Source organism: Tamandua tetradactyla, chromosome 21, assembly GCF_023851605.1.
Source record: "Tamandua tetradactyla isolate mTamTet1 chromosome 21, mTamTet1.pri, whole genome shotgun sequence".
NCBI classification, from domain to species: Eukaryota; Metazoa; Chordata; class Mammalia; order Pilosa; family Myrmecophagidae; genus Tamandua; species Tamandua tetradactyla.
In genome coordinates, this window is record NC_135347.1 from 9,350,858 (window position 1) to 9,378,237 (window position 27,380).

General features: G+C 38.3%; 1 protein-coding gene across 9 annotated transcripts in view; it reads right to left on the reverse strand.

The window, feature by feature from the left end:
* Positions 1-27,380, reverse strand: part of DMXL1 (Dmx like 1) — a 232,644-nt gene that overhangs the window by 163,966 nt on the left and 41,298 nt on the right. For 8 of the 9 annotated variants that reach the window (XM_077138868.1, XM_077138867.1, XM_077138866.1 and 5 more), the window contains exon 4: positions 17,514-17,592. In XM_077138868.1, coding sequence (XP_076994983.1) covers positions 17,514-17,592 — 79 coding nt within the window. Of the gene's footprint in view, positions 1-1,341; positions 2,440-17,513; positions 17,593-27,380 lie in introns of those variants that run through there. The other variant, XM_077138873.1, reaches the window with a different exon arrangement.

Genomic DNA, 27,380 nt, shown 5'->3' on the forward strand with positions numbered 1-27,380 from the left:
AAGTAAATGCAAATTATGTTGGCCTTGGAAAAGGACTCCCAATCCACTGGCTTAGATTATTAGCTAATTTAAAACTATTAAATAATATTTTTCTTAAGGAATCAATTTGTGTTACACAAATAAATGTAATAAAATATTTCTGATAGGACTTTAAGATTTTAAAATACAATGCCAGAACAGTATTCAAAAATTGATTTTGAAATGTAAGAAATTACCCTCAAATTTTCATTTCTGTTTCATCCCTAAAGGCAACAGTTACAGAATGAAGAACTCATGTCCACTGCTGCAAATTTGGCACCATCATCTCATAGTTTGGTGACTCTTGTGTGTTAGACATTTTTTGTTGCAAGACAGAGAAATCCAAACATGTCTCTTTATGGTGAACAGATTTGCTCTATGTTTGATTTGTATAGAATGCATATGGAAATCAGACAAACTGAAATCTCAGCCATGATGTCAGGCTTCCAAGAAATACCAGAAAGTTGAACAAATATTCCTCCTAAGAACAGAGGAACGCAAACTCAGTTGGGCTCCTGGAATTGAGAATTTGAAAGATGTTCAGAAACGAAAAATACTCAAGGGCTTATCAGAAGTTTGTGGATGTCTTCTTTTCAAACCACCCCACTCACTTTGCATGTGCTTTCAAAATACAGATTTTGAGACCAAGTCCTCAGTGATTTCCTTCTAATACGAGTAAGGATGTGTCTGGGTCACTTTGTTTTTAAAAAGTTCCCGAGCAAGTTAATCCTTAAATTGTACAGAGTTTCTATTTGGATTAATGGAAAAGCTTTGGCAATGGATGGTGGTAATGGCACCACAACATTATGAACATAATTAACAGCACTGAATTTATATTTGAATATGGTTAAAGGGTGAAGTTTTCAGTTGTAAATATGTTATTAGAATAAAAATTAAATACACAATATAGGAATGTACAACAGTACAACAAAAATGGTAAACTCTTAACGTAAACAATGAAAAAAAACAATGAAAGGTAAATGGGTGAAAAGGCAACTGAAACAATGGGAGAAAATATCTGGAAACCATATATCTGATAACAGTTGTATATCCAGATTATATAAAGAAATGGTGCAGTTCAACAATAAAAAGACAAACAACCCAATTAAAAAATGTGCTAAAGGCATGGACAGATATTTTTCCAAACAAGAAATACAGATGGCTAAAAAGCACATGAAAAGATGCTCAGCTTCACTAACTAGTATGGAAATGGAAATCAAAATCACAAAGCGATATCATCTCACACCTACCAGAAAGGCCACTATTAAACAAACAGGCAACTATAAAGGTTGGAGAGCACGTGAAAAATTGGAAATTACTCACTGCTGGTGGGAACGCAAAATGGTACAGCTGCTGTGAAGGATGCTTTGGTGGTTCCTCAGGAAGCTAAGTACAGAGTTGCCTTACAACCAGCAATCCCACTACTCGGGATATACCCAGAAGACCTGAAAGCAGGGATGCAAACAGACATTTGCACCTACAGGTGCTAAAATGTAAATGCATAAAAAAGCAAAAAATTCTAAGGGATGGAGAGGATGTGGAAAAATAGGAACACTTATTCAATGTTAATGGGAATGTAAAATGGTACAGCTGCTGCGGAAGACAGTTTGGTGGTTCCTAAGGAAGCTAACTATAGAATTACAGATGACATGGCAATCTTGCTATTAGTTATATATCCAAAAGAAATGAGAGCTGGGACTTGAACACTGATGTTCATAGTGACATTATTCACAACTACCAAAAGGTGGAAGTAACCCATCCATCAACTGATGAATGGATAAATCAGATGTGGTATATGCATACAACGGAAAATTATTCAACCATAAAAGGGAATAAAGTAAGGGGGAGGGGCAAGTGCCATGCGGGAGACCCGGGTTTGATTCCCAGACCCTACATTTGCCAAAAAAAGAGGGGAATGACATACTGATGTGTGCAACAACACAGATGAACCTTGAGGACATTATGTTGACTGAAATAACCAAAATCCAAAAGGACAAATATTGCTTGATCTCACTGATACCAAATTATTATAAGTGAACTCACAGAGCCAAAACTTGGAATACAGGTTAACGGGACAGATTAAGGTTGAAGAGTGAGAAGTTGTTGCTTAATTTATATAGAATTTAATACTTCAAAGTACTAAGTTGACTGAAATACTTTGGAAATGGTGGTGGTGGTCGCACATTACTATGAATATAATTAATAGCATTGAATAATATAGGTGAATGTGAATAAAAGGGGCAAACTATAGGTCGTGTATGTTAGTAGTATAAAAATTAAAAGATAAAGCATAGGACAGTACAACCTAGTGAGCCCTATCATCGGTAATGAACTTTGGTATATAATTTAAGTATAAGAATATTCTTTGTGAATTATAATAAATGTACAATAAGATGTTAATAATAGTGTGGAATATGGGAAAATACACCTAAAGTAAAGTATGTATGATATTTAATAGTATTATTTTCATAATCTTTCATGGAACAAAGGTAATACTATTAAAAAATAATTAGTATGATTACAAAAAAGTGCTATCAACAATTCTAAAAAATATTCACACACCAATGCAAGGTGTTGTTGGTGGGGTAGTATTGGGAATCTGGTATTTTATGCACAATTGGTCTGTAAACCAACAACATCTCTAATAAAAAAAAAAGTTTTCAAAAAATATTAACTCAAAATGGACCAATGACCTAAATATAAAAGCTAAAACTATAAAATTCTATGAAAAAAAAAAACACAAGAAGTATCTTTAGAACCTTGAATTACATAACGGATTTGGGACACCAAGAGTATGAGCAACAGAAGGAAAAAAAAAGACAAACTGGACTTCAGTAAAATTTTAAAATTCTATGCAAAGGACACAACCAAAAAAGTGAAAAAACCTACAGAATGGAAGAAAATATTCAGACACCATATATCTGATAAGGGTTCATATTCAGAAATAAAAGACTTCCAACAACTCAACAACAAAAAGACAAACAACCCAATTAAAAAATAGATAAAGATTTGAATAAAATATTTTGTCAAATATATACAGATGGCCAATAAGCACATGAAACCATGATCAACATTGTCAGCTATTAGAGACATGCAAATCAAAACCACAATGGTAGGGGCAGCAGGATAAAGAGAAAGCAATCTCTAGAATAAACTAATCAAGGAAATCAAATGCCTACTAGACAAGAGCAAAAAATAACGAGTCATACTAGGAATATCAAACATACGGCTCAGTCAAAGGAACAAACCAACTATTCAAATGAGATGAAGTTGAAACACATTAATTCAGGACATTCAAAATGACATGGAAAATCTCATTAAAAAATCTAATCAACAAGTTCAGGAAGGATATAAAAAAGGGATTAGGCGAAAGAAAATGAAAGTTTTAAAGAACAAATCACAGAACTTATAAGAAAAAAAGACATAGTAGAAGAGATGAAAAAAACAATGGAAACCTACAATGATAGATATGAAGAGGCAAAAGAAAGGATTAGTGAACTGGAGGACTGGACATATGAAATCCAACACACAAAATAAAATATAGGGAAAAGAATGGAAAAACATGAGAACAGTCTCAGGGAATTGAATGACAACATGAAGTGCATGAATATATGTATTGTGGGAGAACCAGAATGAGAACAGAAGGGAAAAGGAGGAGAAAAACTAATGGAGGATATTATCACTGAAAATTTCCTATCTCCTATGACAGACATAAAATTACAGATCCAAGAAGTACGGCATACTCCAAACAGAATAGATCCAAATAGACATACTCCAAGCTACTTACTAATCTGTCAAATATCAAAGAGAAGGAGAGAATTTTGAAAGCAGCAAGAGAAAAGCAATCCATCACATATAACGGAAGCCAAATAAGACTATGTGTGGATTTCTGAGCACAGACCATGCAAGCGAGAACGCAGTGGTATGGTATATTTAAGATTTTAAATGAGAAAAACTGTCAAACAAGAATTCTATATCCAGCAAAACTCTCCTTCAAAAATAAGGAGGAAATGAAAACGTTTTCAGACAAACAATTACTAAGAGAATTTCAGCTCTGCCAGCAATATGAAAGGGAGGACTACAGGCAGAGAGGAAAAGGCAGGAGAGAGAGATATGGAGAAGAGTGTAGAACTGAAGACTAAAAGTAAAAGTAAAATGAGGGAAAAAATTAGATATGACATATAAATCCAAAAGGAAACAATATTCTACCATTACTGTAAGTACTGCCCTCACAGTAATAACACTAAATGTTAATGGCTTAAACTCCCCAATCAAAAGATGAAGACTGGCAAAACAGATTAAAAAACAGGACACTTCTGCTTTCCCAAGGACAAAAATAGGTTGAAAGTGAAAGATTGGGAAAAGATATTTCATGTAAATAACAATCAGAAAAAAGTAGGAGTAGCTATACTAGTACCTGATAAATTAGATTTCAAATGTAAAACAATTAAAGTTGCAAAAAAGCACACTATGTATTAATAAAGGAACAATTCAATAAGAAGACATAACAATCATAAATATTTATGCACTGAGCCATAGGGCTCCAAAATACATGAGGCAAACACTGACAACACTGAAGGGAGATTGACGCCTCTACTATAGTAGCTGGAGACTTCAATTCCCCACTCTCATCAATGGACAGAACATCTAGACAACAAATCAATATAGAAACAGGGCAGGCCACGGTGGCTCAGCAGGTAAGAATGCTTGCCTGCCAAGCCCGAGGACCTGGGTTCAATTCCCAGTGCCTGCCCATGTAAAAAAAAAAAAAAAAAAAAAGTAAAAGGGAGAAGATGGCGGCTTAGTAAGACGCGCGGATCTTAGTTTCTTCTACAGGACAGCTACTAGGGGAGTAGAAACGATACAGAACAGCACCCAAAGCCACAACAGAGATAAAAAAGACAGCGTACCCCATCCTGGAATGGCTGGCTGGCTGAGAGAAGCCGCTCGGGTGAGACCGCTGAGGTGCGCGGGCTTCACCGGACGGGGCGGTAAGCGGCCGGAGTCACTTCCTTCCCCCTTCCCAGGCCGGCTGGGAGAATTGGAGAGGCGGTCCCCTGAAACCACAGCGGCAGGCGCCCACACCACGCACGGCCCCCCGGACCAACTGAGAGAATTGGATCAGAAATCCCCAGGCTGCGGAGAACGGTGACGGGTGGGGGAGGCCCCTTCCAAACCGGTGACTACCCGGGAACGTGCACTCTCCCGGGCGGGCCGCTGCCGCTGGCGCCCTCCCGCCACGCTTGTCGCCCAGGCGACTAGGAAATTCGGATGGGCGCTTTCCCGGGCTGTGGCGGCCAGCAACCCTCCCCGGATTCGGACCCCGGGCCGGCTCGAACCCTTCCAAGCCGCTTCGGCTAGCGAACCTCCCGGACGGCGAGAGTTTTCCAAAGTTAAAGGTCCCACAGCACCTTTTACTGGTGGGACCCGCAGACAAACGTGTGCCACGAGCGCCACCTACTGGGCAGGATAAGAAAAACAGAACCCAGAGATTTCACAGAAAAATCTTCCAAACTTTTGGAACCAATACCCAGGGAAATCTGTCTAAATGCGCAGACGCCAACAGAAGATAACGGATCACGCTCAAATAATTGAAAATATGGCCCAGTCAAAGGAACAAACCAATAGTTCAAATGAGATACAGGAGCTGAGACAACTAATGCTGAATATACGAACAGAAATGGAAAACCTCATCAAAAACGAAATCGATAAATTGAGGGAGGACATGAAGAAGACATGGGCTGAACATAAAGAAGAAATAGAAAAACTGAAAAAACAAATCACAGAACTTATGGAAGTGAAGGACAAAGTAGAAAAGATAGAAAAAACAATGGATACCTACAATGATAGATTCAAAGACACAGAAGATAGAATTAGTGATTTGGAGGATGGAACATCTGAATTCCAAAAACAAACAGAAACTATCGGAAAGAGAATGGAAAAATTTGAACAGGGTATCAGGGAACTCAAGGACAATATGAACCGCACAAATATACGTGTTGTGGGTGTCCCAGAAGGAGAAGAGAAAGGAAAAGGAGGAGAAAAACTAATGGAAGAAATTTTCACAGTAAATTTCCCAACTCTTATAAAAGACCTAAAATTACAGATCCAAGAAGTGCAGCGCACCCCAAAGAGATTAGACCCAAATAGGCGTTCTCCAAGACACTTACAAGTTAGAATGTCAGAGGTCAAAGAGAAAGAGAGGATCTTGAAAGCAGCAAGAGAAAAACAATCCATCACATACAAGGGAAACCCAATAAGACTATGTGTAGATTTCTCAGCAGAAACCATGGAGGCGAGAAGACAGTGGGATGATATATTTAAATTACTAAAAGAGAAAAACTGCCAACCAAGACTCCTATATCCAGCAAAATTGTCCTTCAAAAATGAGGGAGAAATTAAAACATTCTCAGACAAAAAGTCACTGAGAGAATTTGTGACCAAGAGACCAGCTCTACAAGAAATACTAAAGGGAGCACTATAGTCAGAACCGAAAAGACAGAAGAGAGAGGTATGGAGAAGAGTGCAGAAAGAAGGAAAGTCAGATATGACATATATAATACAAAAGGCAAAATGGTAGAGGAAAATATTATCCAAACAATAATAACACTAAATGTTAATGGACTGAATTCCCCAATCAAAAGACATAGACTGGCAGAATGGATTAAAAAACAGGATCCTTCTATATGCTGTCTACAGGAAACACATCTTAGACCCAAAGACAAACATAGGTTGAAAGTGAAAGGTTGGGAAAAGATATTTCATGCAAATAACAACCAGAAAATAGCAGGAGTGGCTATACTAATATCCAACAAGTTAGACTTCAAATGTAAAACAGTTAAAAGAGACAAAGAAGGACACTATATACTAATAAAAGGAACAATTAAACAAGAAGATATAACAATTATAAATATTTACGCACCGAACCAGAATGCCCCAAAATACGTGAGGAATACACTGCAAACACTGAAAAAGGAAATAGACACAAATACCATAATAGTTGGAGACTTCAATTCCCCACTCTCATCAATGGACAGAACATCTAGACAGAGGATCAATAAAGAAATAGAGAATCTGAATATTACTATAAATGAGCTAGACTTAACAGACATTTATAGGACATTACATCCCACAACAGCAGGATACACCTTTTTCTCAAGTGCTCATGGATCATTCTCAAAGATAGACCATATGCTGGGTCACAAAGCAAGTCTTAACAAATTTAAAAAGATTGAAATCATACACAACACTTTCTCAGATCATAAAGGAATGAAGTTGGAAATCAATAATAGGCGGAATGCCAGAAAATTCACAAATACGTGGAGGCTCAACAACACACTCTTAAACAACGAGAGGGTCAAAGAAGAAATTGCAAGAGAAATTAGTAAATACCTCGAGGCAAATGAAAATGAAAACACAACATATCAAAACTTATGGGATGCAGCAAAGGCAGTGCTAAGAGGGAAATTTATTGCCCTAAATGCCTATATCAGAAAAGAAGAAAAGGCAGAAATTCAGGAATTAACTGTCCACTTGGAAGAACTGGAGAAAGAACAGCAAACTGACCCCAAAGCAAGCAAAAGGAAAGAAATAACAAAGATCAGAGCAGAAATAAATGAAATTGAAAACATGAAAACAATACAGAAAATCAATAAGACCAGAAGTTGGTTCTATGAGAAAATCAATAAGATTGAGGGGCCCTTAGCAAGATTGACAAAAAGAAGAGAGAGGAGGCAAATAAATAAGATCAGAAATGGAAGAGGAGACATAACTACTGACCTCACAGAAATAAAGGAGGTAATAACAGGATACTATGAACAACTTTACGCTAATAAATACAACAATTTAGATGAAATGGACGGGTTCCTGGAAAGACATGAACAACCAACTTTGACTCAAGAAAACATAGATGACCTCAACAAACCAATCACAAGTAAAGATATTGAATTAGTCATTCAAAAGCTTCCTAAAAAGAAAAGTCCAGGACCAGACGGCTTCACATGTGAATTCTACCAAACATTCCAGAAAGAATTAGTACCAATTCTCCTCAAACTCTTCAAAAAAATCGAAGTGGAGGGAAAACTACCTAATTCATTCTATGAAGCCAACATCACCCTCATACCAAAACCAGGCAAAGATATTACAAAAAAAGAAAACTACAGACCAATCTCTCTAATGAATATAGATGCAAAAAACCTCAATAAAATTCTAGCAAATCGTATCCAACAACACATTAAAAGAATTATACATCATGACCAAGTAGGATTCATCCCAGGTATGCAAGGATGGTTCAACATAAGAAAATCAATTACTGTAATACACCATATCAACAAATCAAAGCAGAAAAATCACATGATCATCTCAACTGATGCAGAGAAGGCATTTGACAAGATTCAACATTCTTTCCTGTTGAAAACACTTCAAAAGATAGGAATACAAGGGTACGTCCTTAAAATGACAGAGGGAATATATGAAAAACCCACAGCTAATATCATCCTCAATGGGGATAAATTGAAAACTTTCCCCCTAAGATCAGGAACAAGACAAGGATGTCCACTATCACCACTATTATTCAACATTGTGTTGGAGGTTCTAGCCAGAGCAATTAGACAAGAAAAACAAATACAAGGCATCAAAATTGGAAAGGAAGAAGTAAAACTATCACTGTTTGCAGACGATATGATACTATACATCGAAAACCCGGAAAAACCCACAACAAAACTACTAGAGCTAATAAATGAGTACAGCAAAGTAGCAGGTTACAAGATCAACATTCAAAAATCTGTAGCATTTCTATACACTAGTAATGAACAAGCTGAGGGGGAAATCAAGAAACGAATCCCATTTACAATTGCAACTAAAAGAATAAAATACCTAGGAATAAATTTAACTAAAGAGACTAAAGACCTATATAAAGAAAACTACAAAAAACTGTTAAAAGAAATCACAGAAGACCTAAACAGATGGAAGGGCATACCGTGTTCATGGACTGGAAGACTAAATATAGTTAAGATGTCAATCCTACCTAAATTGATTTACAGATTCAATGCAATACCAATCAAAATCCCAACAACTTATTTTTCAGAAATAGAAAAACCAATAAGCAAATTTATCTGGAAGGGCAGGGTGCCCCGAATTGCTAAAAACATCTTGAGGAAAAAAAACGAAGCTGGAGGTCTAGCGATGCCGGACTTTAAGTCATATTATGAAGCCACAGTGGTCAAAACAGCATGGTATTGGCATAAAGATAGATATATCGACCAATGGAATCGAATAGAGTGCTCAGATATAGACCCTCTCATCTATGGACATTTGATCTTTGATAAGGCAGTCAAGCCAACTCACCTGGGACAGAACAGTCTCTTCAATAAATGGTGCCTAGAGAACTGGATATCCATAAGCAAAAGAATGAAAGAAGACCCATGTCTCACACCCTATACAAAAGTTAACTCAAAATGGATCAAAGATCTAAACATTAGGTCTAAGACCATAAAACAGTTAGAGGAAAATGTTGGGAGATATCTTATGGAACTTACAACTGGAGGCGGTTTTATGGACCTTAAACCTAAAGCAAGAACAGTGAAGAAGGAAATAAATAAATGGGAGCTCCTCAAAATTAAACACTTTTGTGCATCAAAGAACTTCATCAAGAAAGTAGAAAGACAGCCTACACAATGGGAGACAATATTTGGAAACGACATGTCAGATAAAGGTCTAGTATCCAGAATTTATAAAGAGATTGTTCATCTCAACAACAAGAAGGCAGCCAACCCAATTACAAAATGGGAAAAAGACTTGAACAGACACCTCTCAGAAGAGGAAATACAAATGGCCAAAAGGCACATGAAGAGATGCTCAATGTCCCTGGCCATTAGAGAAATGCAAATCAAAACCACAATGAGATATCATCTCACACCCAGCAGAATGGCCATTATCAACAAAACAGAAAATGACAAGTGCTGGAGAGGATGCGGAGAAAGAGGCACACTTATCCACTGTTGGTGGGAATGTCAAATGGTGCAACCACTGTGGAAGGCAGTTTGGCGGTTCCTCAAAAAGCTGAATATAGAATTGCCATACGACCCAGCAATACCATTGCTGGGAATATACTCAAAGGACTTAAGGGCAAAGACACAAACGGACATTTGCACACCAATGTTTATAGCAGCGTTATTTACAATTGCAAAGAGATGGAAACAGCCAAAATGTCCATTAACAGACGAGTGGCTAAACAAACTGTGGTATATACATACGATGGAATACTATGCAGCTTTAAGACAGGATAAACTTATGAAGCATGTAACAACATGGATGGACCTAGAGAACATTATGCTGAGTGAGTCTAGCCAAAAACTAAAGGACAAATACTGTATGGTCCCACTGATGTGAACAGACATTCGAGAATAAATTTGGAATATGTCATTGGTAACAGAGTCCAGCAGGAGGTAGAAACAGGGCAAGATAATGGGCAATTGGAGTTGAAGGGATACAGACGGTGCAACAGGACTAGATACAAAAACTCAAAAATGGACAACACAGTAATACCTAATTGTAAAGTAATCTTGTTAAAACACTGAATGAAGCTGCATCTGAGCTATAGGTTTTTGTTTTGTTTTGTTTTGTTTTGTTTTGACTTTACTATTATTACTTTTATTTTTGTCTCTATATTAACATTCTATATCTTTTTCGGTTATGTTGCTAGTTTTTCTAAACCGATGCAAATGTACTAAGAAATGATGATCATGCATCTATGTGATGCTGTTAAGAACTACTGATTGCATATGTAGAATGGTATGATTTCTAAATGTTGGGTTAATTTCTTTTTTTCCGTTAATTTAAAAAAAAAAAAAAAAGAGAAGGGGTAATTGGAGCTGAAGGGATACAGACTGTACAACGGGATTGGATATAAAAACTCAGAAATGGACAGCACAATACTACCCAATTGTAATGCAATTATGTTAAAACACTGAATGAAGCTGCATGTGAGGTATAGGTTTTTTTGTTTTTTTTTTCTTTCTATTAATGTTTTAATTCTGATTCTGTTGTCTTTTTATTTCTTTTTCTAAATCGATGCAAATGTACTAAGAAATGATGAATATGCAACTATGTGATGTTATTAAGAATTACTGATTGTCCATGTAGAATGGAATGATTTCTAATTGTTTTGTTAATTCTTTTTTTAATTAATAAAAAATAAAAATAAAAAAAATAAAATAAAATACTTAAAAAATATATATATAGAAACAGAGAATGTAAATAATATAATAAATGAAATAGACTTAACACTTACAGAGCATTATAACCCACAAAGGCCTAATATACATTTCTCTCAAGTGCTGATGGATCATTCTCAAGGACAGACCACATGCTAGGTCACAAAGCAAATCTCAACAAATTTAAAAAAGACTGAAATCATACAAAACACTTTCTCAGATCACAAAGGAATGAAGTCGGAAATCAATAAAAGGCAGAGGGCAAGAAAATTCACAAATACATAGAGGCTAAACAATACACTCTTAAACAGACAGTGGGTCAAGGAAGAAATTACAAGAGATCAGAAAATATCTTGAGGCAAGTGAAAATGAAAACACAACATATCAAAATTTATGGGATGCAGCAAAAGCAGTGTTTTTTTAAGGCAGTTTTAGGAGGGAAATTTATTGTCTTGAATGCCTATATTAACAAAGAAGAGCAAAAATTGTGGAATTAACTGTTCACTTGGAAAACCTAGAGAAAGTACAGCAAACCAACCTCAAAGCAAACAAAAGGAAAGAAATAACAATGATTACGGCAGAAATAAATGAAATTGAGAACACAAAAATAATTAAGAAAATCAACAAAACCAGAAGGTGGTTCTTTGAGAAAATCAATAAAACTGATGAACCATGAGCTAGGCTGACAAAAAAGAAAAACAGAGAGGATGCAAATAACAAATTCAGAAATGGAAGAGGAGATATAACTAGTGACCCCAGAGAAATAAAGAGGATACTATGAGCAACTATATACTAATAAACTAGACAATGCAGATGAAATGGACAACTTCCTAGAAAGGCATGAACAACCAACACTTACTGAAGAAGAAACAGAAAAGCTCAACAAACCAATCACAAGAAAAGAGAGTGCACCAGTCATCAAGAAACTCCCCAAAAAAGAAAAGTCCAGGACTAAAGAGCTTTACATATGAATTCTACCAAGCATTCAAGAAAGAATTAGTTCCAGTCCTGCTCAAATTCTTCAAAAAAAAATTGAAGGGGGGGAAGCTACCTAACTCATTCTATGAAGCCAACATCACCCTCATACCAAAGCCAGACAAAGATACTATGAGAAAATAAAATTACAAATCAATCTCTCTAATTAATATAGATGCAAAAATACTCAAAAAAATTCTTCCAAATCAAATCCAGCAGCACATTAAAAGAATTATACACCATGACCAAGTGGGATTTACTCCAGGTAATCAAGGATAGTTTGACATAAGAAAATCAATTAATGCAATATACCATTAAAACAACAAATTAAAGCAAAAAAAAAGACACAGTATCATCTTGATTGATGCAGAAAAGGCATTTGAAAAAATTCAACATTCTTTCTTGATGAAAACACTTCAAAGGATAGGAATAGAAGGGAACTTCCTCAACATGATAAAGGGAATATAAGAAAAAAACAAGCAAATATCATCCTCAATAGAGAAAGACTGAAAGTTTTCCCCCTAAGATCAGGAACAAGACAAGGATGTCCACTGTCACCAGTGTTATTCAACATTGTGCTGGAAGTTCTAGCAACAGCAATTAGACAAGAAAAAAAAAATAAAAGGCATCCAAACTGAAAAGGAAGAAGTAAAACTCTCATTGTTTGCAGATGATATGATACTATATATTGAAAATCCAAAAAAATCCATAGCAAAACTACTAGAGATAATAAATAAGTACAGCAAAGAGGCATGATACGAGATCAACACCCCAAAATCAGTAGTGTTTCCATACACTAGTAATGAGCAATCTGAGGAGGAAATCAAAAAAAAAATTTCCATTTCCAAGAACAACCAAAAGAATCAAATATTTAGGAATAAATTTAACTAGGATAGAAAAGACCCATACACAGAAAACTACAAGAAATTGCTTAACGAAATCATGAAAGACCTAAATAAATGGAAAGGCATATTGTGTTCACAGACTAGGAAGACTAAATATAGTTAAGATGTCAATTCTACCACAATTGACTTATAGATTCAATTTAATACCAATAAAAATACCAAAAGCTTACTTTGCAGAAATAGAAAAACCAATAACCAAATTTATTTGGAAGGGCAGGGAGCCCCGAATAGCTAAAAATATCTTGAGAAAGAGAAATGAAGTGGGAGGTCTCAAGACTACCTGACCATAAAGCATATTATGAATCTACGGTGGTCAAAACAGCATGGTACTGGCATAAAGATAGATATACTGACCAATGGAATCTAATAAAATGTTCAGATATGGACCCTCTCATCTATGGACAATTGATTTTTGATAAGGCAGTCAAACCAACTCGCCTGGGACAGAGAAGCCTCTTCAATAAATAGTGCTTGGAGAACAGGCTACCCACATGCAAAAGAATGAAAGATGATCCATACCTCACACCTTACAAAAAAAAAACTCAAAATGGATCAAAGACCTAAATGTTTAGAGCTAAGACCATAAAACTCTTAGAAGAAAATGTAGAGAATTACCTTATAAAACTTATAACAGGAGGTGGTTTTGTACATATTACACCTACAGCACAGACACTAAAGAAATAGCTAAATGGGAACTCCTCAAAATTAAAACACTTTTGCACATCAAAGAACTCTGCCAAGAAAATTAAAAGGCAGCCTACGCAATGGGAGACAATATTTGGAAAGACATATCAGATACAGATTTAGTATCCAGAACATATAAAGAGATTCTTCAATTCAGTAACAAAAAGACCCAAAAAAAAAAAAAAAACAATTAAAAAAAAGGACAAGAGACATGAACAGACACTTCTCAGACGAGGAAATACAAATGGCTAAAAGGCACATGAAAAGATGCTCAACTTCACTGGCTACTAGGGAAATGCAAATTAAAACCACAATGAGGTATCATCTCACACCCACTGGAATGGCAAAAAGAAGAAAAAAAAAACCACAGAAAACAAGTGCTGGAGAGGGTGTGGTGAAAGAGGCACACATATCCATGTTGGTGGGAACGTAAAATAGTACAACCACTATGGAAGCAGTTTGGCAGTTCCTCAGGAAGTCTAGTATAGAACTACCATATGATCCAGCAATCCCACTGCTAGGTATCTATTCAGAGGACATGAGGGCAAGAACATAAACAGCCATTTGCACACCCAAGTTTATAGCATCATTATTTACAATTGCCAAGAGATGGAAACAGCCCAAATGTCCATGAATGGATGAGTGGCTAAATAAGCTGTAGTATATACATACAATGGAACATTACACAGCTGTAAGACAGAATAAAATCATGAAGCATGTAACAATGTGGATGAACCTTGAGGACATTATGCTGAGTGAAATTAACCAGAAACTAAAGGACAAATACTGTACAGTCTCGCTGATATGAACTAACATTAATAAGCGAACTTAGAAAATTTCAGTTAAAAACACAGTTTACTAGGAGACAGAAGTAGGGGAAAGATTGAGTAATTGGTGCTGACAGAATACAGATTGTGCAACAAGACTGATTGTAAAAATTCAGAAATGGATAGCACTGTGCTTGTAGCATAATAATGTAAGTACTCTGTATGAAGCTAAATGTGCGTATGACAGAGGGAGAAGGGCTAGAGGCATGTATGAAACCAGAAGGAAAGATAGACAATAAAGATGGTATAATTTAGGAATGCCTAGAGTGTACAATTATGCTGATTAAACGTATGAATTAAAAAATGTTTTTGCATGAGGAAGAACAAAGGAATGTCAGTAGTACTGCAGGGTGTTAAAATGGTTAATATGCCTCGAACGAATGTTACAAAGGCATTATGCCAAAACCGAATGTTACAAAGGCATTATGCCAAAACCAAATGTTGAGGCGGGGGATTAGGAAAGAAGTATGGATTCTTCATGGAAGAAAAGGTAATATCTTCAGATAGAGTATGGTAGTGAAAACATGTCTATACATTTAGGCTGGATTGTGTGATGTGTGAATTAAACTATTTAAAAACGGACAGACAGAAGCAATGCTAGAGAAAATGTGAAGGAAGAGATGTACCTATTCACTCTCCACAGGGAAACTGAGAGGTGCAGCCCCTTGGAGGACAGTATGGTGGTTCCACAGGAGGCTGGGGGTGGGGCAGGAGGGGGTGTTTGCCATATGATCCTGAAATCCTGATGCTCAGCATGTATCTTGAGGAGCTGAGTTTGGGGATATGGTCATTTTCACACTGGTGTCTCTGGCAGCAGTATTTGTGATCCACAATGAATGGAGGTGGCCTAAGGGTACAAGAAGTGAGGAATGGAAGGGGAAACTATGTCGTATACATACAACAGACTACTGAGCTACCACAAGAGAATGAAGCTGTGAGGCATACAACTAGATGACCGAACCTTAAGAGCTGTATGCTGAATGAAATGTCAGGAACAAAAAGACAAAATATTATCACCGCAATGATATGGACTAACTATAATATAAAAATTCAGTGACCTAAAGTCGAGAACATGGGATATCAGGCTGGGGCCTATTGTAAAGGGTTCTAGATTATAAGCTCTTACAGCAGTCATATATATTCAGGAAGTGTAACTGTGTATTCTAAATTATCAGATACTGAGATGTTTGTATACAACATGGCCTTTCCCAGAAACTTCAGGTATTTAAGTGACAACTGAGACTCAGAGTCAGAGCTCTAAAGCTATGAAGGTCAACAGTACCCCATACAGAAACTGTTTAAAAAGTGGAAAAAGTGATCAGACATTGAGTAAAGATATGAATGAAGGTGCTCTGGATACGACGGAAGTATATCAGAAGACTGAGTAAAGGAGGGTATCATCCATATTTTAAAACTTCAACTTCTGTGTGAGACCAAAGGGAGAGATATTTATTTGCTGCAAAATTTATATTTTGGGTACACATTACTGAATTTGACTTTATTGTCAGTTTAGCTGAACACCATAAGTACATGGAATCTTAAAAAGGGTATAAGATTGTGTTGGTTTCTCCAGGTTACTTAGTGTGATGCCCCAATAAATCCCAGAGTGATTTGGATAGCGAATAAAGAAGTATTTGTGGGGTCCCCTTGGGGGACTTGGGAGAAAGGAGGGGAAATATTCAACTTTCCCATTTGGAGAATTTCTGATATTCTTACAAGCAGTGGGGACAACCAAATTAAGAGGCCGAGCCCACAGTCTTGGTGTTCACCCCTATGAGACTTATCCCTGCAAAGGTCAGGCTATAGCAACTTAAAATTAGGCCTAAGAGTCACTTCCAGAGAACCTCTATTGTTGCTCAGATGTGGCCTCTCTCTAAGCCAACACAGCAAGTGAACGCACTGCACTCCCCCCTCAACATGGGACATAACTTCCGGGGGTGTAACCTCTTTGGCAATGTTGGACAAACATCCTGGGATAAACTGGGACATGGTATTAAGGAATCGAGAAAACTTTCTCAACAAAAAAGGAGAGGAGAGAAATGACAGAAAATAAAGTGTCAGTTGCTGAGAAATTTCAGTCCAGAGTTATCCTAGAGGTTATTCTTAAGCATTATATAGATATCCCCTTTTTAGTTTATGGTGTATAAGAGTGCCTAGAGGGAAGTACCTGAAACTGTAGAGCTGTGTTCCAGCACACATGTTTCTTGAAGATGATTGTTCAATGATATAGCTTTTAGAATATGACTGTGTGATTATGAAAACCTTGAGTCTGATGCTTCTTTTAGCTATAGTATGGACAGATGAGTAAAAAAATATGGATGAAAAATAAACAGATAATAGAGGGAACAAAGTTTAAAATAAATTCAGCAGATTTAAATACTAGTGGTCAATGAGAGGAAGGGGTAAGGGGTATGGTGTGCATGAGTTTTTTCTTTTGTCTTTTTTATTTCTTTTACTGGAGTGATGCAAATATTTAAAAAAATGATCATATTGTGAGTCATTTACTGTACGACATGTACAGAATGTTTGTATGCCAAGAATGTGTGTATGTTTGTTTGCTAAGGTTTCACAATAAAGAAAAAAATCTATCTACTCACAGGTCAAAAAGCTTCCCTTCATTTAAGGACTGATTATCCAGACAGAATAAATGCCTCCCTCGCCAAACAATAGGCATTTCTATTACAGTATTTACCACATTCTGTCACTTTTACAGTCCATAATTTTCTTCATTTGTGTATATGCTTCTAAAAGGACACGAGCTGTTTTACATACCTTTGCATTCCGCACACTCTCACAAATAACAGAACTGAAATAAATGAAAGTAATAAAAAAAATAAGCCTAGGAAACCTAGGCAACATTTAATTTCAGATGATCCTGCTTGTTATCTTACCTGTGGGATCCCAAGTTATATTGTTTGGTATTGTTTCCAGAAAAAATTGGCCACTTTTCTGCCACTGACTATATAATTCCTAAAATTAAAAAAAAAGAAAGTGTAATAGCAAGTCATCATTGGCATCGAATAATGATAATAATTCATGCTTATGAGTCTAAAAATAATATACACAGTCATTTTTAAGGAGAAAAGACAAAATTTCAATTCAGTCTAGAAACATGAATAAATAATATATGATGGCAGAGATCAGTGAGAAAGAATACTGAATCCTGAAGGTCCAAATGTCTTACTTTTTAATTATAATTAATCTAATGATTAATACTGTTAATAATAATTATTATGATATCATGTATCATAATACATGATTGCCGGGGAAAGGAGTTGTTGGAGAAAGAGGCTAACTGGTATCCACAGAACAGGTCATCTCATCCACTTGATTATTAAAACCTTCCTCTGCTGAAGTCACCCTCTGGTGTGCATTCACATGGGACAAAAATATCTTCATATTTTTAGCCCACTCAGAAAGGTCTATCCACATACTTCTTCCCCAGATCTCTTTGTCAACAATTTTCCAATTATGGTCTTTCCAAGTCCCTGACCATCCAGCCAAACCATCAGCAACAGCCCATGAGTCAGTATACAAACACACCTCTGGCCAGTTCTCCTTACCAGCAAAATGAACAACCAGGTGCACTGCTTGAAGTTCTGCCCACTGGGAGGATTTAACCTCACCACTGTCCTTCAAGGACACCCAGAAAGGGGTTGTAGTGCTGTGGCTGTCCACTTTCAGGTGGTTAACAGCATATTGTGCTGAACCATCTGTAAACCAGACCTGAGTTTTCTCTTCCTCAGTCAATTCACTGTAAGGAATATCCCAAGGGGCCATAGCTAAGGTCTGGGAAAGAGAAGCTAATGTGGCAGGAGTGGAGACCAAGGGCATTTTGGCCACTTCTTCATGTAACTTACTTGTGCCTTTAGGACCTGCACTGGCCCTATCTCATATATACCATTTCCATTTTACAATAGAGTGCTGCTGCACATGCCCAACCTTATGGCTTCGTGGGTTAGACAACACCCAGCTCATGACAGGCAACTCAGGTCTCAGGGTAAATTGGTGGCCCATGGTTAAGCGTTCGGTCTCTACTAAGGCCTAGTAACAGGGCAAAAGCTGTCTCTCAAAAGGAGAGTAGTTATCTGCAGCAAATGGTATGGCTTTGCTCCAAAATCTTAAGGGTCTGCGTTGTGATTCTTCGACAGGAGCCTGCCAAAGCCTCCAGACAGCATCTCTATTTGCCACTGACACTTTCAGCACCATTGGATCAGATCTGCTGGATCACATGGCCCAAGTGGCAGCGCAGCTTGTACAGCAGCCTGGACCTTTCACAGAGCCTCCTTTTGTTCAGGTCCCCACTCAAAATTAGCAGTTTTTCTGGTCACTCGATAAATGGGTCAGTGTAGCACACCTAAATGAGGAACATGTTGTTGCCAAAATCCAAAGAGACCAACTAGGCATTGGGCCTCTTTTTTGGTCATAGGAGGGGCCAGATGCAGCAACTTATCCTTCACCTTAGAAGGGATATCTCAACATGCCCCATACCACTGGACACCTAGAAATTTCACTGAGGTGCAAGGCCCCTGTATTTTTGTTAGATTTATCTCCCATCCTCTGACATGCAAATGCCTTTCCAGAAAGTCTAGAGTAGTTGCTGCTTCTTGCTAACTAGGTCCAATCAACACGATATCATCAATACAATGGATCAGTGTGATGTCTTCTGTGAGGGAGAAATGATCAAGGTTTCTGCAGACAAGATTATGACTTTGGGCTGCAGAGTTGCTATACCCCTGAGGGAGGACAGGGCATTTCAACCTCAGGTAATGTCAGCCACCTTTTAACCCATGTTTCAACCAACCATCCAAACAAACTGTTAATACCTTTTCTAACCCCTTGAGCTGTTAACATCGAATGCAGAATCTCTGCTTAATGGGCCCATATCAATAAGTTCAGCCTGATCCAGTCGTATATTCCTCCCACCATTATCCCATACCCTTAAAATCCACTGCCACACATATTCCCTTGATTTCTAACTATATAAATTGGAAAACTCACACAGTTTTTTGGAGGTATAATGTACCTTCTCATGTGTGATCACTCATGTGTGATACTTTATATCTCACCTTTAGGGATCTATTGGGACTTTAGTCTGGTTATAGGTCTGGAAGAAATGAGGGGTGGTGGGGGTGGGTTATGAAAAGAATTGGAAATATCTTCCAAGCAATTTGCTTCAGGGCATTCATTTGCAGTTCATCTGGTGAAACAGAATTAATCACTCTAGGACTAATCCCTTCAGGAGGAGGCTGGGTGGCCAACTCCTCAAGGCAGGTTGGAGGTGGGGCAGCTATGTCCTCAGGGCAGACTATTACAGGGTTATCTAGAGAAGACTCAGCATGACCTAGGGTTTCAATTTCACCCCCGATATCATTATCGATTCATATGTCACCATCCCATTTTTCAGGGTCCCATGCCTTTCCAATCAATGCCCTCACTTTAACAGCAGACACCATGCAACACTGAGATTTCAGTTCACATTGTAAAGTTGTTACTCTAAATAAGATTCTGAGTCTGATTTCTAGAGATCTCAAGTCAACGGCTACAATAAATAAGATTTTCCTTCAGGATACTCACAGAAACTTCTACATCTGTTCAGATGGCGCTTCAGCTTCTCATTTGAAGTCTTAAGCCCATCCCTTTCACTCCTTAATATATCCAGCGTATTTAACAGCAACCAGCCAACATCTCTATACCTCTTATTTCCACAAAACTCCGTTAAGGTGTCAAAAATATTATCCCCAGAGCCTGGCTTCGTACAAGCAAAGTTTTAGGAGAATCGAATAGTGATATTCTATCTCTTTTGCCAACTCACTCTATGGATTGAGAGTATCATTCTGATTATGGGAATCAGAGTCCTTAGTGTCTCTGAGTCCAGTCAGAGTAGAAAACCATTCATAAAAACCCATTTTTAAGATTCTGTTTCTTAAGAACCACTTCTGGTACCAAGTTGTATTAGTCAGGGTTCTCTAGAGAAACAGAAATCAACAGGGAACACTTGCAAACACAAAATTTATAAAAGTGTCTCACATGACCGTGAGAATGCATAGTCCAAAATCCACAGGGCAGGCTGTAAAGCCAGTGATTCTGATGGAGGGTCTGGACGAACTCCACAGGAGAGGCTTGCCAGCCAAAGCAAGAAGAGAGCCTGTCTCTTCTGAATCTTCCTTAAAAGGCTTCCAGTGATTAGATTAAGCATCACTCATTGCAGAAGACACTCCTGTTGGCTGATTACAAATGGATTCAGCTGTGGATGCTGCTGACATGATCGTGATTTAATTCTATGAAATGTCCTCATTGCAACAGAGAGGCCAGCACTTGCCCAACCAGACAAACAGGTACCACCACTTGGCCAAATTGACACATGAACCTGACCACGACAGACCCTAAAAAAGACACGTTTTCTCCATATACAAAACACATCCATTCCATAACGATATCAGAGAAACTTAAACCATTTCAGTAGCAATATACATGAAATACAAAGTTAGAAACGTACAAATTCCTATTAAAGTTAGTTACAGGTATGGTCTGTTTTAAGGCAAAATTATCCCCTGGCTTCAGATCTTTGAAAACTCAAAACAAGTTTACAAAGAAGGAACAGTCATAGGATACATATACACGTTTCCATAGGGAGGAAGGAACACAGGGGTCACCAGATCCATACAGTTTCAAAAACACTCAGGGCAAAGTCCATTAGATTTCAAAATCTGAGTAATTTATCTTCTTGGCTTCTGAAAGCAGCAGTCCCACCCTTTCCAAAGGCCTACACAGAGGTCTGCCTCTCTCCAAATGCAACTTTGAAGGATACTGGGGAGACCACCTTTTTCTCGGCTCCACTCTCTCCAAGCATTGGGACTGCACCCAGGCTCTCTGCCATCTCCAGGGCACACATTCAACCCCTCCATGTGGTGGCAGCCAGGCTCTCCCCAAACCCCAAGGAATGTGTTCACCTCTCCAAGGCCTGAGGCAGCATGACTCTTCTACTGCAAGGAGGTGGAAGGTCCATCCTCTGCCTCAGGGCAAACTCACCCTCTTCACAGGCTTGGATGGGTCCACTTTCCTGGCCCAAGGTTTCTTGACTTCAGACCTCAGCCTCCATGCTTTTGCCTCTGAAGTTATTTTTCCTCCAATGTGTCCCTTCTCTGAAACCCCCAGTCCAGACTGGCAGCGGCTCTGTTTTTACAGGTCCCACAGCACTCTCGTTGGCTTTCTATGCAGTAGCCTTGGATCATGCCCATCAGACATAAAGAGTTTCCACACATCCTTTCTGGATAACTCCATGTCCGATCCTGGTTTTCTCTTAAATGGCTGACTGGTTCCACACTTGGTTAAATCCTCACACAGAGCACTATTCCCTGCGGTTTCCCTTTCGGGAGGCCCAGAATTTTCCAGGACAATTTCTGGTTTCTTTGTACTCAAGAGTTTATCTCTCAGCTTATCTCTCTCTTGTTGCATTTCACTATAAGCTGTGAGGAGAAACCAGGCTGCACTTTCGACATTTAATTTGGAGATCTCCTCTGCTAAATATCCAAGCTCATAGCTTTTAAAATCTGCCTTCCAGCCAAAGCCAGTAGTCAATTCTACCAGATTATCTGCCATTTTAAAACAAGGCTCATCTTCCTTACATTCTGAAATAATATATGCCTCATTTCTTTCTAGAGCTTCGTCACAGGAAGCTTTAGAGTTCACATTTCTACCGACAGTCTCTTCAAAGATCTTAGGCCTTCTCCATCAAGTTCCTCACAACTCCTCCAAAATCTTCCCCTCATCCACTTAAAAAACGGCTCCAACATGTTTGGTATTTGCAAACGGCAGCAACAGCACCCCACTCTCAGTACCAAAATCTGTCCTAGTTTGCTAGCTGCCGGAATGCAATATACCAGAAACAGAACAGCATTTAAAAGGGAAATTTAATAAGCTGATAGTTTCCAGTTCTAAGGCCATAAAAATGTTCACATTAAAACAAGTCTATAGAAATGACAAATCTAAGGCATCCAGGGAATGGTCCCTTGGTTCAAGAAGGCCAATGAAGTTCAGGGTTTCTCTCTCAAGTGAGAAGGCACATGGTAAACACGGTCAGAGTTTCTCTCTCATCTGGAAAGGCACATGGTGAACACGGTCAGCATTTCTCTCTCATCTGAAACGGTACATGGCGAACATGACATCATCTGCTAGTTTCTTCTCCTGGCTTCCAGTTTCATGAAGCTCCCTGAGAGGCATTTTCCTTCCTCATCTTCAAAGATTGCTGGCTGGTGGACTCTGCTTCTCGTGGCTATGTCGCTCTGCTCTGCTCTCTCTCAATCTCTCTCTTTCTCTAAAATGTTTCCTCTTTTTATAGGACTCCAGAAACTTATCAAGACCCACCCAAATAGGTGGAGACATGTAGTCACCTAATCCAGCTTAACAACCTCTTGATCAAATCACATCTCCAGGGAGATGATCTGATTACAGTTTCAAACATACAGTATTGAATAGGGATTATTCTGCCTTTATGAAATGGGATTTAGATTAAAACATGGCTTTTCTAGGGGACATACATCCTTTTAAACCAGCATGCTATTCCACTTATTTTACTAAGTAGAGTTGTATGCACATCTTTGATTAGTTGTTCCAACGCGTCTCCTCTGGTATTTCAATTTGGTCCTTACGCACAGCTATAAATGTCTGCATTGTGATCTTCTGCTGTCTTCGTGGCATGTAAATATCTTGGTTGATTTACTTTGGGAGTTTATTTCTTTCATTAGTCTAAGGCCTTGTGTTTCCAGGATGGTTGTATAGCAGGGAGCAGGGTATGTGGTGAGGCACTCAGTACGGTAATTTGTTTCAGGTCAGTTATAGGTGCAGGTTGGGGATGTTACACTGATGCTTATGAACATGGGTGCCCAACAGTCAGGGATGTACCTGTGAGGATGCATTGGTCTGGAGGGAGTAACCCTGGTGTGCTGTGGTCTAAGGCACTGCGCCTTTTGTGCACATGCATACAGCTGTGGCACCAAGTCAGTATTATGCCTTAATGGATTGGGGGCAGATGTGACCAGGCTGCAAAGGTCAGCACTTTCTCAGAACTGGGAAGTATGGCTGAGTACCATACGCATGCGCAGTTCAAGGACTGCTGTAAAGTAAGGTTCCCAGAGTTGATGACATGACTGGGGGCCTGTGTGCATGGGCAGGCCTATGAATGCCGTAAACTGATGCGCAGAACTCGAGCAGGGGGTGGGGGATCAGTGCAACATTACGGACAGGGAGCAGAGACAGTCTGTATATGGAGGTTAGTGCCTGCAGCCTTTATGTGCTGACAATAACCTGCAATAAAAAGGGAAGGTGAGGTAGTGCTTGGGAGGAGTGCAGGAGAAGTGGGTTGGGCTGCACTTGGGGTGGGGATGTGAGGCAGTCACGTGCACTGGGGGCTGGTAGGGTGGTGACACCTAGAGTGCAGGAAATGGGAGCAGGTGACAGAGTTCAGGTGTGTGGGATTTGGTTGAGTCGCCAGTCACAGGGCTGCGCTGGTGAGGGTAGCATGCCCAAGAATGCGGCCTGGCTTAATTCCTAGTTTCTGGCTCTGGTCCATGCACTCCCATAGGCTCCGTGCCTCCACACCAGGCTACAAATTTCTGCCTCTCAGCTCCTCAGTCTCTGCAACTAGGGATGCCCCATGCAGTGCAGAAGGCTCCCCAGATCAGCTACACTTCTGAATTGCCACTTCAGTCGCCCTCCTGTCCCTTCTCTAACTTTTTCATGGAGCAGGGTTAATCTCGAGCTACTCTACTTGGCCATCTTCCTGGAAGTCCGCAGATGTAACTTTAAATCTCTGTGGCTTTACTAATTTTAACCAGAATTTTCCCCCATATCCCCAAATTATACACTCTTTGTTCAGGATTCATATCTTTGCAGTAATTCATGTAAAAACTTATTTATATGTCTAGTGTTAATTGGTAGGGCACATGAACCTATACAACCCCTTCCAATCTGTTCACCTTCAATATGGTAGTATTACTTAAAGATTCACTAGTGACCTGTTTTCACTTCTATCTATTTCCTTACGATTAAGTTCAACTGACTAGCAAACTGTTCATCCATGTCAAGCTTCTATGTATCTCTAGGCCCCTGATTTTCTGTATTATAAGCCTCTGATTTTACAGGTACCACGGTCATAAAAGTGGAATCATACAGCATCTGTCCTTTTGTGTCTGGCTAATTTCATTCAGCATTATATCCTCAAGCTGCATCCATCTTCTCATGAAGTTCAGGATGTCATTTCGTCTTACTGCTGAATAATATCCCATCATATGTATATACTACATTTTGTTAATCCACTTGTCTGTTGATGGGCACTTGGATTGTTTCCATCTTTTAGTGACTGTAAAAAGTTCTGCTACAAACACCAGTGTACAAACGTCTGTTTGTGTCACTGCTTTGAGATCTGCAGGGTATATACAAAGTAGTGGTATTGGGGAATCACAGGAAAATTCGATCGATATTCAGTTTTCTGAGGAACTGCCAGACTATCTTTCACAGTGGCTGTACCATTATACATTTCCACTAGCAGTGCATAAGTGTTTCAATTCCTCCACATCCTCTCCAACATTTATAGTTTCCTGTTTGTTCAATAGCAGCCATTCTTATAGGTGTGAGGAGGTATCTCATGGTAGTCCTGATCCATATTTCCCTTATAGCTAACGACAATGAGTATCTTTTCATGTGCTTTTTTTTGCCATGGGTATTTGCTCTTCAGTAAAATGTCTATTCATATCTCTAGCCCACTTTACAATTGGGCTGCTAGTTCTTTGGTTGTTGGGTTGTATGATTTCTTTATTACACAGGATATCCAACTTTCATCCAATCTGTGGTTTTCAAATATTTTCTCCCATTGACTTCGCTGAATTTTCACCTTTTTTGACACTGTTTTTTAATAGCTGAAAGTTGAATTAATTTTTTTTTACAATTTTACATTTTCTTAATTAAAAAAAATTAACTAACACAACATTTAGAAACCATTCAATTCTACATATGCAATCAGTAATTCTTAATATCATCACATAGATGTATGATCATCATTTCTTAGTACATTTGCATCAATTTAGAGAAAGAAATAGCAAGACAACAGAAAAAGAAATAAAGTGATAATATAGAGAAAAAATAAAAATAAAAAATAAAAAATACACATATAAAAAAAACAGAAGAAACAAACAAAAAAACTATAGCTCAGATGCAGCTTCATTCAGTGTTTTAACATAATTACATTGCAATTAGGTAGTATTGTGTTGTCCATTTTTGAGTTTTTGTATCCAGTCCTGTTGCACACTCTGTATCCCTTCAGCTCCAATTACCCATTGTCTTACCCTATTTCTAACTCCTGATGATCTCTGTTACCAATGACATATTCCAAGTTTATTCTCGAATGTCGGTTCACATCAGTGGGACCATACAGTATTTGTCCTTTAGTTTTTGGCTAGTCTCACTCAGCATAATGTTCTCTAAGTCCATCCATGTTATTACATGCTTCATAAGTTTATTCTGTCTTAAAGCTGCATAATATTCCATCGTATGTATATACCACAGTTTGTTTAGCCACTCGTCTGTTGATGGACATTTTGGCTGTTTCCATCTCTTTGCAATTGTAAATAATACTGCTATAAACATTGGTGTGCAAATGTCCGTTTGTGTCTGTGCCGTTAAGTCCTTTGAGTAGATACCTAGCAATGGTATTGCTGGGTCGTACGGCAATTCTATATTCAGTTTTTTGAGGAACCGCCAAACTGCCTTCCACAGTGGTTGCACCATTTGACATTCCCACCAACAGTGGATAAGTGTGCCTCTTTCTCCACATCCTCTCCAGCACTTGTCATTCTTTGTTTTGTTGATAATGGCCATTCTGGTGGGAGTAAGATGATATCTCATTGTGGTTTTGATTTGCATTTCTCTAATGGCCAGGGACATTGAGCATCTCTTCATGTGCCTTTTGGCCATTTGTATTTCCTCTTCTGAGAGCTGTCTGTTCAAGTCTTTTTCCCATTTTGTAATTGGGTTGGCTGTCTTTTTGTTGTTGAGTTGAACAATCTCTTTATAAATTCTGGATACTAGACCTTTATCTGATATGTCATTTCCAAATACTGTCTCCCACTGTGTAGGCTGTCTATTTACTTTCTTGATGAAGTTCTTTGATGCACAAAAGTGTTTAATTTTGAGGAGCTCCCATTTATTTATTTCTTTCTTCAGTGCTCTTGCTTTAAGTATAAGGTCCATAAAACCGCCTTCAATTCTAAGATTCATAAGATATCTCCCTACATTTTCCTCTAACTGTTTTATGGTCTTAGACCTAATATTTAGATCTTTGATCCATTTTGAGTTAACTTTTGCATAGGGTGTGAGATAGAGTCCTCTTTCATTCTTTTGCATATGGATATCCAGTTCTTTAGGCACCATTTATTGAAGAGACTGTTCTGTCCCAGGTGAGTTGGCTTGACTGCCTTATCAAAGATCAAATGTCCATAGATGAGAGGGTCTATATCTGAGCACTCTATTCGATTCCATTGGTCGATATATCTATCTTTATGCCAATACCATGCTGTTTTAACCACTGTGGCTTCATAATATGCCTTAAAGTCAGGCAGCGTGAGACCTCCAGCTTTGTTTTTTTTCCTCAAGATACTTTTAGCAATTTTGGGCACCCTGCCCTTCCAGATAAATTTGCTTATTGGTTTTTCTATTTCTGAAAAATAAGTTGTTGGGATTTTGATTGCTATTGCATTGAATCT